Source organism: Rhinoderma darwinii, chromosome 2, assembly GCF_050947455.1.
Source record: "Rhinoderma darwinii isolate aRhiDar2 chromosome 2, aRhiDar2.hap1, whole genome shotgun sequence".
NCBI classification, from domain to species: Eukaryota; Metazoa; Chordata; class Amphibia; order Anura; family Rhinodermatidae; genus Rhinoderma; species Rhinoderma darwinii.
The window spans coordinates 288,712,445-288,725,092 of NC_134688.1; the positions used below are offsets into that span (position 1 = coordinate 288,712,445).

At 42.5% G+C, this 12,648-nt stretch overlaps 1 protein-coding gene across 2 annotated transcripts; it reads right to left on the reverse strand.

Annotated features, from left to right (window-relative positions):
• Positions 1-814: 814 nt before the first annotated feature.
• On the reverse strand, positions 815-12,636 carry GMEB1 (glucocorticoid modulatory element binding protein 1). Of its 2 annotated transcripts, none has more exons than XM_075853414.1 (10): positions 12,530-12,636; positions 12,112-12,270; positions 6,590-6,669; positions 6,391-6,515; positions 5,734-5,837; positions 5,494-5,648; positions 5,218-5,349; positions 3,400-3,537; positions 2,756-2,878; positions 815-2,000 (listed from the first exon to the last, which is right to left on the reverse strand). In XM_075853414.1, exons 2-10 carry the CDS (start codon positions 12,237-12,239, stop codon positions 1,471-1,473), a joined length of 1,515 nt encoding a protein of 504 aa, XP_075709529.1. In that variant the 5' UTR covers positions 12,240-12,270; positions 12,530-12,636; the 3' UTR covers positions 815-1,470. The 2 variants fall into 2 exon arrangements, with proteins under 2 accessions (XP_075709529.1, XP_075709528.1); XM_075853413.1 differs by having other exon boundaries at positions 6,391-6,536.
• Positions 12,637-12,648: the final 12 nt, after the last annotated feature.

Consider the following 12,648-nt stretch of genomic DNA (forward strand, 5'->3'; position numbering starts at 1 on the left):
GGATTTGTAGGCGGAAAATCCACAGTGGAAGACTGTTGCAGGCAGATCAGATTAATCACCCTTTTCAATGTCGATGAGGTGAAATCCGCCGCAAAATATGCACAATACACTTGCGAAAAATCAGCAACTAATCCGCTACATGTGCTGTGGGACTTGATCTGCCAGATTTCCGCAAGGCTTTCTATACACACACACACCCCGAGTGGCTTTTTTTTTTTGGTGTGGAGGGGGGGGCGACGACATTAAGTTTATTTAATTTTTTGAAATGGTACGTGCAGTTTTTTGGGTGTCCCCCCCCCCCAAATAGTGTGTTTTACTAGCTGTTCACATTGCAAATTTGTGATTCAAATAGACCTCTTTGCAATACAATTTATAAAAAAAATAATTATGCTATAAAAGAAAAAAAAAAAAAATACAAATCTACACGTGTTTTTTGAAAAGTGAAAAAAACTAAAACAAAAAAAAAGCTATGGTGGTCCATGGGAGAAAAACACCATTAACTGCTTGAAAAACAAAAAAAGCCACTGAGCCAAAAACACAAGTTAAAAAAACTTTGTAGTGCGTTCAATATTTCTGAATTGACTTCCAGCTAACATCGGGTCAGCATTTATGAAAAACAACTTTTTTTGCAGCAGTGTGTGAAGCCACCCCAATACTTTTTTTTTTCTTTCTAGAAACGCCTTGCAGACACAAGTGTTTTCTATTTTTGTTTTTCATGTTTAATTAAATCAATGGCCTTTCTATGCATTTTTGATACTACAACACCTCAATAGCTTTGGGATTATTCAGAGTAAAGTGACACTTCGTTACAAAATATAGCAATACATTTGTTTTAATAAAAAAATTAATTTTCAACATTTCACATTTTTACACACTATGTACAGGAAAAGCACAGACTGCAGTTCTATTTATGTCTCTGTGAAAGGTCCATCCTCCAACAGACAAATGCTCTGTCTCAAGTATTAGCTAATGTGGCTTATGCCATTAAGAGAGTTCTCTGGGACTCTCAAATTGGTGGTCTAACCTTCAGATAGGTCATCAATATCAGATCATGGGGGGAGTGACTTCTGGCACCACCACCAACCAGCTGACCGCGGCTTCTTCATAGTTTACCAGGCACAACGCCGTACACATCCATAGTGGCTATGCCTGGGATTGCAGCAGCATTCCATTCACATGAACTGTAATCCGCTACGGCACGGTGTGTGGTAATCTATGAAGAGGCCGCGGGCATTAGTTTCCATGGCCCCTCCAGCAATCTGATTGGTGCGAATGGCAGGAGTCAGCCCCCGCCCCCCCCCCCAATCAACCTGATTTTGATGATCCATCATAAGAATAGGCCATCAATATAAATGTCCCAGAAAACTCCTTTAGATCAACTTAAAAAAAATAAGGGGAATTCTAATATAATAAATACATTTTCCTTCCAATTAACTCTATGAAGTAGGACTATTACCTCTACTACAGTTGTTACTCGTCTTCTAACACCACAATTTCCACATTATGCATGCCATCATGGTGCCTAACGCCTAGAACCTTCCCATCACCCAGCTCCATCACCTTAGATCCACCTTCAGGGTCTGGTGCTGGGTCTATCTGAATAATAGTCTGTCCCTCTTCCCCAACTCCATCATGCCCAAGTCCCGAATCCATTGCCACAAGCTCTACTGGGCTCATAACTCCACATAATGACCCTGAATCCTGCATTTCTGTAGCCAATACAGTAAGGGCATCGCCTCCCCCCGTTTTGCCCAATACGGTGGTGTATCGTAAACCACCTAAAGAAAAGTGCTGTCCAACTGGAGCTAATGTAAGGGGAGAGAGCACTGTATACTGTGGCTGGGACGACTGAGTACTCAAAGTACCAGTAGATGCTGGACGTTGTAGTCGAGGTCTCTTCGAGAGTTTGGGAGTGTTGACAGGCATCAGGACCACATTCTGAAGAACTGGAGAGTGACTGCCTTCCTGCTTTTTTTGCTCTTCGAGTTGCCTTTCAAGATCTAGAAAGTGAAAAGAAATTGTATTTTTTTTCTACAGTCGTTTTTATGTACCTTTACCTTGTTTATTTTTATGATGAACACCCTAGCTTACTGTGTTGACATTGGTTTTAACAATAAAAAAAAAAAAAAAAAACCTGTGCTAGGAATGATTTTTTGATTAAAGATTCAGAAGGGAACATGAATGCTTGTGTAAACGAGCGAATGCCGCAGCCCTTGTCAAATCAGCAGCAACAGGAAAACTCCCTGCAATGCAGATTTGGTAAAAAGCCACAGGAAAGCAGTGCATCCCCCACCCCGTACCACCCAGATAGTATGAATAAGCTATGTGTGGTGCCTCCTAAACATGTGTGGTTGCCTATAGAGTAAGACCTCATGCACACAACCATAGTTTTTCTCCGTAATCGCAGACCCACTTATTTCTATAGGACACCTTGCCATACATTTACGGTTGTGTGTCCGGGCCGTAGACACGATCCGCCAAATATAGAACATGTGCTATTCTTGTCTGCAATAGAAGTCTATGGGCGGTTACGCAATTGCGGACGGCTACAGATGTGCATCTGTATTTGCAGACAGTAAAAACCCTTATGGTGGTGTGCATGAGGCCTTAAGCGTTCCAAGCATTTGCCACGAAGCATACTGCAATAAAAGAAATATATAAATTATTTCTGGGCACCAGATACTAGTGTTCAAGTATGTGCAACAAATACAGAATCCCCTTTAACTATGAACTAGAGATTGCCAAAAAGATTTACCAGCCAATGTATAGTGATATTGTTCATCACTTTGGTCTGTCCGATTTCTTTTTCGATCGAGAACTTTTTTCACAACATCCAGCAGCCCAAATGTATGAGCAATGTTACTGAGAACAGTGGCATCTAGCAGGAAAAGAACAACTCATCATTTCTCAGCCTTATTTTTATGTAAATATTAACACAAATCATCCCTCAAACAACCGTGTCCGTGTATTTCACAACAAGAACATAATAGATAACGGAATCCCGTCATGGACTGAAATACTATTTGATTGCCATTAAAGTACAGCTTCTATGTTATATGCTACCCACTTTTTCCCTAGATTCCGTCGTTCCCCTCCCCCTATTGGCTACATTTGTGTGTTCAGCCCTTTGCCTTATTTCTATTTTTGACTAGAATTATTCCTTTACCATATTTTATATACAAGCTTTATATTTTATTGACGTGCGGTGCTAGGCTGGCTGCGTGTTCACTTTACCCATTACCTCCATTCCCAACCGAATTCTATAAATTATACTTCTCAAATGACAATTCATAGGCGTGCCATGTTTATTTTTTTTATTCAATAAGGGTAATGAATGTTTAGATTGCAGGATACTAAAGCAGAAACCGTGGTCCTTGCCCCTCGGTGGATCGAACGCACCTGTAATTTGAAATGGTTGCTGGTCTATTCTATGTTGGACTCCACTTAAAATCTCCTCAATTTCATTCTGGACTTTGCTTATAACCTCATCCATCAGTCCCACATCAGAGATCCCTTTCCAGAACAGCAGAGTCTCTTCTGTAAGGAGAAGATTTTAGAGACTGTATTTGTAACAAGTTCAGATCATATCAGCAAGATTGTTAAAAGCCTGGTTTTAGGTCTTGTGCATGCACATGCCAGTGTGATGGGGGCACTCTGGCCTTCAGACATTATGGTATCTGCACCATATCACTTGAATATTACGAATAGGATATGAACAGTATAAAACTTACGGTCAGCTGCATCCTATAATCTAAGAGATACAGTATCGTTTTATTAAAAACTCTGCTGCTGTCCCCCATTGTGTCATGTAGATTGATCGGCCAAAAGCTGACAGGACAGTGGCAGAATTTTGTAATGCAGCTATTTTTTTTTCTAATTTTTGGTTTTCCAACTGGTTCATATCATTAATTTGTTGTACCCCAAATTCCACACAAACCGTAGTTACCTTCCATACTAATCTCTAGTTGTCAGCTATAAAAAAATATATAATAATTATTATGTGTAACCTTCATAGTTTGGTTCTTTTCCTCCCCTATGCATTAGACCCAGAGCCTTAGCAATGGCTTCGTAACCCTTTCCAGACTGGTAGATTTCTATGACTTTGTTTGGCATCTGTATTTGAATCTCCTTATACCATGGCATGATGTGCTGCTTTTTGAGACCCCCTGGCCTGATTCACATTACTAGACAGGTTTTCTTTAGGTGATGTTTAGATTCAACAGGTCTGGCAGTAATCCTGCATGGGTGGGACTAGTGAAACTGAACCCAATTGTCAATTGAATTTTATTAAACTGGTTGATTTAGCAGTTAAGGGGGCAATTACTTTTTCACATAGGGCCAGGTACTTTGTGTTTACTCGGTTTATCTTCATCGATTAAAAGTAGTTTGATGCTCTGAAACATTCAAGTGTGACAAATATGCAAAACTAGAAGAAACTTGGAAGGGAGCACTGTACATGGGCTGAGGCATGAGAAAAACATCCAAGGAACATCAGCCCAATAGTGTAGAAATAGGACGCATGTGCTTGTACTATCTTAAACTCTATATCTACTTTTTAAAAACCATCTGCAGATTTTGAACTTTCGTTTTGTATTTTATTAAGTTTTATTACAGCGGCTTTCTGCTAGTCTGTCAGTACAGTAGTTCAGTGTATGTCCTTGCACAGATCTGTATACTAGGCACGTGCAGTTTTGAGGCGGTATTGATCAGCTCCCTTAATGGGGTTGTCCACCTTATCAAAACTGATGACCTATCCACCGGATAGGTCATCAGTATATGATCCGTGCGGGTCCGACATCCAGACCCTGCACCGGTCCGCAACTCTGGCTGCCTCCGTGCACCGGATGTATAGAACGGGATGCAGTAGTTGGAGCCGGAAGCAGATGGCAGAACTGCAGCTCTGCTGCGATTCACGTGAATAGGAACAGAGCTGCAATACTGCAGCTCGGCTGCTATTCTTCGACCGGAGCCACCTGCTTCTGGCAACATTGTCCGGCGCCTGGAGGCAGCCGGAGTGGCGGATCTGTGCGGGGTCCAGGTGTTGGACACGCACCAATCATATACTGATGACCAATCCAGTGGATAGGTCATCAGTTGTCAGAAAGTGGAAAACCCCTTTAAATAAAAAGGGCTGTAAACTATTGGACAGGAGATATTGAACCACCCAAAACACTTCTCCATTCCAATAAAGAAGAGCAGTTGACCTCATATTCTTACCCGATATCTCTTCTCCATCCTTTTTGCATTGGTCATCTCTACTCATCTGCACTGTAGCAGTAAGTCCTGAGCCCCATTCGATGGCACCATCCTCCACGGTCTCCTCTGACACAGTGACCGAAGAAAGAGAACCTAAGATTAAAACAGCATGCTTTACCAAAGTGTGCATTATATGTTTCCTTTGTCAGGGTCCATGCCACCTTCAGTGGCAAAAAGCTCGAAGTGCCCTCATAATAAACATTGCATGTGAGATAGATTACATATGTAAATCCATACCTTCCCCTGTGGGCGGAGTCTGCACAACATTGCTCTGTCCAGGAACAGGGGCGCGGGCGCTGCTAATCAGAAGGTCGAACTTAGTGCTGCGGCACGTGTTTGTGCAGAGCTGGTCATGTTGATAGAAATCAATCTGGCCAGAATCCATCATTTTTCTGCAATGGAATTGGAACATTATAGCCATAGAACAACAATCTTTATAGATAAATATTCATATGAAATTTTCTGCAAACTATTTACCGTAGCATGACTCCATCAAGGCGAATGGCTCTCTTCCAATCCTTTAAAGTTGATTTTCCAGCCAAATGTACAAAGTGTTTAGGGCTTATCATCTGGTCATTAAACTAGTATGAAAAAAAGCGGCTATAAATAAGTACGTAGTGCACATCTTTCTTCATGCATAGATAGTTATACAAAGTAAAGGGAAGTACTTATTTCCATGGCTGCCCTACCATTTCTCCTTTAATCACCAATATGTAAAAAACTAGGGTCCTAGTAATGGGGTCTGTTACATGATCCCTTAGGCCTCATGCACATGGCCGCCCGCATTTTCGGCCCATGCTCCCATACAAAGTATGGGAGCACAGACCATAAAAAGCAAAAGATAGAACGTATCCTATCTTTAGCGGTACACTTCTACGTCCCGGACACCTTCCTGTAAATAAACGGGAAGGTATCTGTGAACAATGGAAGTGAATGTGTCCGTAATTGCGGTCCGTGAATGGGGCCCTACGGATTATTTTCTCCCCATCACTGTTTGGCATACCCCAATGGAGATGTGTACATTATAAACCTGTAAAATGGGGCTTCATTTCAGCACTGCCTAACTGGAAAAAACAGATCATTTCGGATTAGTATTTTCACACCTCTTCAGACAAACTATTTACAGCAATTTACCTTGACACACTTGACATTGATCCCAGGACACACAAATTTCTTCCAGAGTAAAATAGCCTTGCTGTCTCCACAAGTGATCTGATATGCAATGTCAATGTCATCACTCAGCTCCACCGTGTCACCATCTACATGGAAATGGAAGAGTTCTAATGGCAAATGTTCCGCCTGTGACAAAGTATAGCAGTCTTGTTTTACTTACCTAGTGTATCTCCCATCTTCAGGGTGTGAGTCTCCAATGATACAACAGCAGCATTGGTGTCAGACATCTCCTCATACATTCTGAATAAATAAAGTAGCAGTTACGAAGTTAGGGTTGAAATGGTACCCCATGAGATATACAAGAATAAATAGTTTTTTCTATACTGGCTATTACTGTGTGGTGTCTCATTGTTTATCCTGCTGAGCAGCTCACTCTGCTTGAGAATCTTCATGTGCATGTGCCCCAACGGTGAAAATATGTCAACTTTGACAAGGAGAAGAAATATCTCCTGTCCCTTCCACTCATGCACAATCCATCATCTTTCGAAATATTGAAAGTCTACCTCTATGTACTTGCAGCCATATTCGCCTAATTCTATAAAGGATGGCAAGGTGTGGGTGGTGCTTTTATATATTGGGACCTGTGCACAACTTTCTTCAGCGTTGTATGGTTGCCTTCGCTATTCATTAAGATCTTTTTACCAGTATCCCTGTAAGTCCACCAAGGACATAAAACAGGGAGACATCACCAGTTAAATGTAAGCAAAGATGAAGTGTAGAGTCATATTTAACCCCTTCCCGACATTTACTGTATGGATACGTCATAGAAAGCTAGTGCTTCCCACATTTTGCCGTATCCATACGCCAAATGCTTGGCACCGTCTCAGAAGCGGAGCCGGTGCCATCATCGCCGGTATCTTACAGCTGACATCCGGCTGTAATGGCAGGGACCGAAATTAGCTTTGCTCCCCGCCATTAACCCCTTAAATGCAGCGCTCAAACGCGATCGCTGAATTTAAGGTGTTTGCAGCTCATCGGAACCCTAGCAATGAAATTGCCGGGGTTCCGGTGGCTGCAATGGCAACCGGAGGCCTAATACTGGCCTCCCGGTCTGCCTAATACTGGCCTCCCGGTCTGCCTAATACTGGCCTCCCGGTCTGCCTAGCATGGAAGCCGCTCAGGACCAGCCGGGCGGCAGAACCTGAACGGCTTCCGTAGTCGCCGGCAAGATGGCGCCGGCTCAGGAGCTGAGCCGGCGTCATCAGCAGTGCATGTCAGCTGTATGTTACAGCTGATATCCACCTATAACGGCAGGAACTGGAGCTAGCTCCGATCCCTGCCATTAATCCCTTCGATGCAGCGATCAAAAAGCGATCGCTGCATCTTAGTGGTTGCTAGAAGATCGCCAGCCCTGATATGCAATCAGAGCTGCCGACTGCTGCTATGGCAACAGGACACCCGCTCTGCCACTCCAGAAGCCGACTAGGCCCCGCCGGGAGGCGAAGCCTAATCGGCTTGCTGTCAGTGAATAACTGACAGATCTAATACATTGCACTACGTAGGCAGTGCAATGTATTTGTAAACAAAAAAAAACAAAAAACAGACAGCTGGACCTTCAAGTCCCCTAGTGGGACTTGAAAGTGTCAAAAAAAGTGTCAAAAAAAAAAAGAAGAAGTGAGAAATATAAAAAAGTTTGAAAACATAGTAAAAGTTTCAAGTAATAAAATAAAACACAAAGGCCCTGTTCCCTTATCAAGTCCTTTATTATTGAAAAAAAAATAAACCATACGTATTTGGTATCGCCACGAACGTAACGGCCTGAGCTATAAAATTATTTTATTGCACGCGGTGAACAGCGTAAAAAAAAAAACGTAAAAAACTCGCCGGAATCATACTGACCCGCAGAATAAAGTTATAAATTACATGTTAACGCATGGTGAACGCTGTATACATATTTTTTTTTAAAAAAAACGATGTCAGAATTGCGTTTTTTTGGTTACCTGGCCTCCCAAAGAATAGGATAAAAAGTGATCAAAAAGTCGCATGTACCCCAATATGGTACCCATAATAACTACAACTCGTCCCGCAAAAAAAAACAGCCCTCATACCACTACGTCTATGAAAAAATACAATTAGTTCAGGCTCCAATAAGTCAGGAAATAAAAAATATGCAGTTGTGCCGGCCCGAGGGGAACATTTCTTCTGTTTCAAGAGGCGAATTATCAAGGCCCTAAAATGAGGGAATCAGGAAGGGGAGGACCCAAACATATCTGCTGGAAGCGAGGGCGCCCGTATTATACCAGGACAACACTTTCCCAGCAAAATTCCCCAAACTGAAAAGGTGCGGAGTGTGGACCAAAAGGGGCATATGAAAGGACATTTATCAGTGCGACACTGGCCTGTGCATAAATGATTGCTTCACAGCGTAACACACATCTATGGATTATTTTACCCCATTATTATACCACCTGACTATGCCCTGATGTACTCTGCCCAGCTCACATGTACCCCCACATTATAAACGGAAACACCAGCAATACTCAAACAAAAACTACTACCAAGCAAAATCCACGCTCCAAAAGCCAAATGGCGCTCCCTCCCCTCTGAACCCTACAGTGTGCCCAAACAGCAGTTTACTTCCACATATATGGCATCGCCATACCCAGGAGCACCCTTTTAACAATGTTTGGGGTGTGTCTCCAGTGGCACAAGCTGGGCACAACATTTGCCACTGAAATGGCATATCTAGGGAAAAATATACATTTTTAATTTGCACCATCCACAGCGCATTCATTTATGGAAAAAACCTGTGGAGTGAAAATGCTTCCTACACCCCTTAAAGGGAAGGTGTCATGATTTATTTTTTTATTATATTGCTTTTAATAGAATATTAACAAAAATTTTAGTTATTTGTGTTCTCATTTTTTACTTTACTGTATTCAAACTTACTTCTCTATGGGGCTGCCATTTTTTTTGGCACATACACCCCCATAGAGAATGCGAACGGGAGCCGTTCCATTCTCAGAAGCGTACGCCGTCTGTGTGGAAACGGCGCATGCGCCCACACAGACCAAATCGAAGCTCGTTCGTAGAGCGAAATCCGGCGCCATTTTCATGTGGACCAGAAGCCGCTGCCGGACAGTAAGATGACGACTTCCGGCCGCGGCTTCCGGCCACATGTTCAACAAAGCGAAGGCAGCACGAACTTTGTTAGATCAGCGGAGGCAGGAGCAGGTAATTTATGTTCATGTATGATGTGCGTATTATGTTCGTGTATGTGATGTGCGTATTATGTTCATGTTTGATACGGTCTGCTGAGCCCTGTATCTAATCCTCCTACACTGTGCCTTTGGTCAGAAAATGGCGGCACACAGTGTAGGAGGTTTGAAGACATTCAAACCCCTCCTCCTCCTGGCACTAGCCAGAAGAAGGGAGGCAGGATTGTGTGAGGACACTAGAGCAAGTGTGTCCACCCCAAATTTGCAGCATAAATCAATGAGGTTGCTTTACCACAGTGACCATGCTGCAATTTTTGGAACTGCTCCCTCTAGTGGCCAGCACATGGAAATGTTATAAACTAGAATCTAATTTATCATATTTCCTGACTTGTGAAAAAAATTATAATTAAATCAATGTGTAATCACTTACATACTAAATTGTTTAACTGAAAAAAAAAATATATATTCTAGCGACACATTCCCTTTAATAAATGCCTTGAGAGGTGTCGTTTCCAAAGTGGGGTCACTTCTCAGGGGTTTCTTTTTAGTATTTCACATCAGAGCTCTGCAATTGTGAACCAATACTTTGTAAATCGCCAAATTAGGCCTCAATTTTACATGGTACTCTTTCACTCCTGAGCCCTGTTGATAGTCCAGGCAAAAGATTAGGGCCACATGTAGGGTGTTTCTAAAACCGGAACACAGCATAATAATTAGAGGAGAGCGGCCTTATTATGGTGGCACAAGCTGGGCACCACATATTGCCATATCTATGAAAAAAATCCCATTTTCAGTCTGCAACATCGAATGCACACTAATTTCTACACAACACCTGCACGGTTAACATGCTCACTACACCCCTAGGTGAATGCATTGAGGGGTGTAGTTTCCAAAATGGGGTCACTTCTGGGGGATTTCCACTGTTTTGGTCCCACAGGCGCCCAGAAACCAATCCAGCAAAATCTGTACTCCAAAAGCCAAATGGCGCTCCTTCCCTTCTGAGCTCTGCCGTGTGTCCAAACAGCAGTTTATGACCACATATGGGGTATTGCCGTACTCGGGAGAAATTGCTTTACGAATGTTGGGGTTCTTTTTGTCCTTTATTTGTAGAGAATATGAAAAATTTTGAGCTAAAGCTGCGTCGAATTGAAGAAAAAGGATTGTTATTATTTTCACTGCCCAATTCTAATAAAATGCTCATTACACTCCTAGATGAATTCCTCAAGGAGTGTAGTTTCCTAAATGGAGTCACTTTTTGGCCGTTTTCATTGTTTTGTCCCCTCAGGTGATTTGCAAATGCGACATGGCCTCCGCAAACCATTCCTGCTAAATGTGATCTCCAAAAGCCAAATAGCGCTCTTTCCCTTCTAAGCCCTGCCGTGTTTCCGAACAACCGTTTATTACCACATGTGGGGTATTGTTTTACTCGGGAGAAATTGCTTTACAAATTTTGCGGTGCTTTTTCTCCTTTAGTCCTTGTGGAAATGAGAAAAAAAAATAAAAAAATCACTAAACGTACATTTTCTTTGGAAAAAATGTGGATTTTAATTTTCACGGCCTACTTACAATAATTTCTGTAAAAAAACCTGTGTGGTCAATGGTACATAAGTATGATGCTAGGAGCCCGGCTCCCTGCAGTGTGTTTGGTCCGGGACTTCCGGCCGAAATACGTCCGTCCATTATGGACGTAATGTGCTCGTGTGAATCCAACCTAAGCCTTGTAACGTGCTAGAAAAATAAAAGGATGTTCAAAAAACGATGTCCATCTAAAGTAGACATGTGGGAAATGTTAATTAGAAACAATTTTGTGTGGTATAACTGCCTGTCTTACAAGCAGATACATTTACATTTAGAAAAATGCTAATATTTGCAATTTTTCACTAAATTCTGGTGTTTTTCACAATTAAATACTGAATGTATTGAGCAAATTTTGCCAGTAACACAAAGTCCAATTTGTCACAAGAAAACAATCTCAGAATCGCTTGGATAGGTGAAAGCATTCCGGCGTTATTACCACATAAAGTGACATGTCAGATTTGAAAAATGAGGCTCTGTCAGGAAGGTCAAAAGTGGCCAAAGAGGGAAGGGGTTAAAGTTTTTCAGGGCCTAGATATTGATGTCCTATCTTTAGGATAGGTCATCAATATTAGATTGATGGGGGTCCCACTCTTAACACCCATCTGATCAGCTGATTGAAGGGGCAGCGGTACTCTGGTGAGCCTATATCCCCTTCATTGTTTACCAGTCACAGCTCCATACATTTGGTAGTGGCTGTGAATGGTACTACAGCTCAATCCCATTCAATTGAGGCACAGACACTACAGAATGTACAGAGCTGTGATTGGTCAACAATGAAGAGGGTGCGGCGATGACCGATGTGCCGCAGTCCCTTCAATCTGCTGATCAGTAGGGGTGCCAGGAGCCGGATCCCCATCAATCTAATATTGATGACCTATCCTAAGGATAGGTCATCAATTTTAAAGTCCTGGAAAACCCCTTTAAGAAATTATATACATAAACTTACCCATGTGGAATAGGCTGCAGCTGCAGGATAACCTGCGTCTTGGTGTCTTCTGGATCTTCCCCTTCTGTGCAGTCACTGGGAATCACCACGACGTCCCCCATGGGGACAGTAACCTCAGCATTCGCCATATGTCACATCAGGTTAGACGTAGTTGATGACCTGAAAATAAATGCAATGATATGTCAGCTATAAGCCGCTTCTCCCAACCACAAACGCATTTTCTCTTTCCACAGAGGCCCCATTACATGTGCAGGTCTAATGCATGCTACCACTTTCCTCAATAAACCCAAAATAGAACCTGGTGCCATAGAATACTGTACACCAGCACATTCATCTGACACAAAGACATCGTCCGCAGACTGCAGGGCCAAGTCTAGTAAATTATCTATCAACGTGACAACCATCCCTAAAAGATCACCTGAAACCTCCTCCAGGAACGCTCACAGCTCCACTCCCCAAGACTCCCCGACACTCGGTAGCCCGCGCATGCGCTATTCACACCTACCGATATTGCGCGCCGCCGATACTTCCGGTCAT

What these genes read in the sequence shown, in the direction of transcription:
- GMEB1 (XM_075853413.1), bottom strand. Translation starts at nt 12,239, where the DNA reads ATGGCGAATGCTGAGGTTACTGTCCCCATGGGGGACGTCGTGGTGATT. An exon ending in TCAATGTCAAGTGTGTCAAG is followed by an intron (nt 5,838 to 6,390) that starts GTAAATTGCTGT and finishes TTTTCATACTAG; the next exon opens with TTTAATGACCAGATGATAAG. An exon ending in GCAACCATTTCAAATTACAG is followed by an intron (nt 2,879 to 3,399) that starts GTGCGTTCGATC and finishes TTTTCCTGCTAG; the next exon opens with ATGCCACTGTTCTCAGTAAC.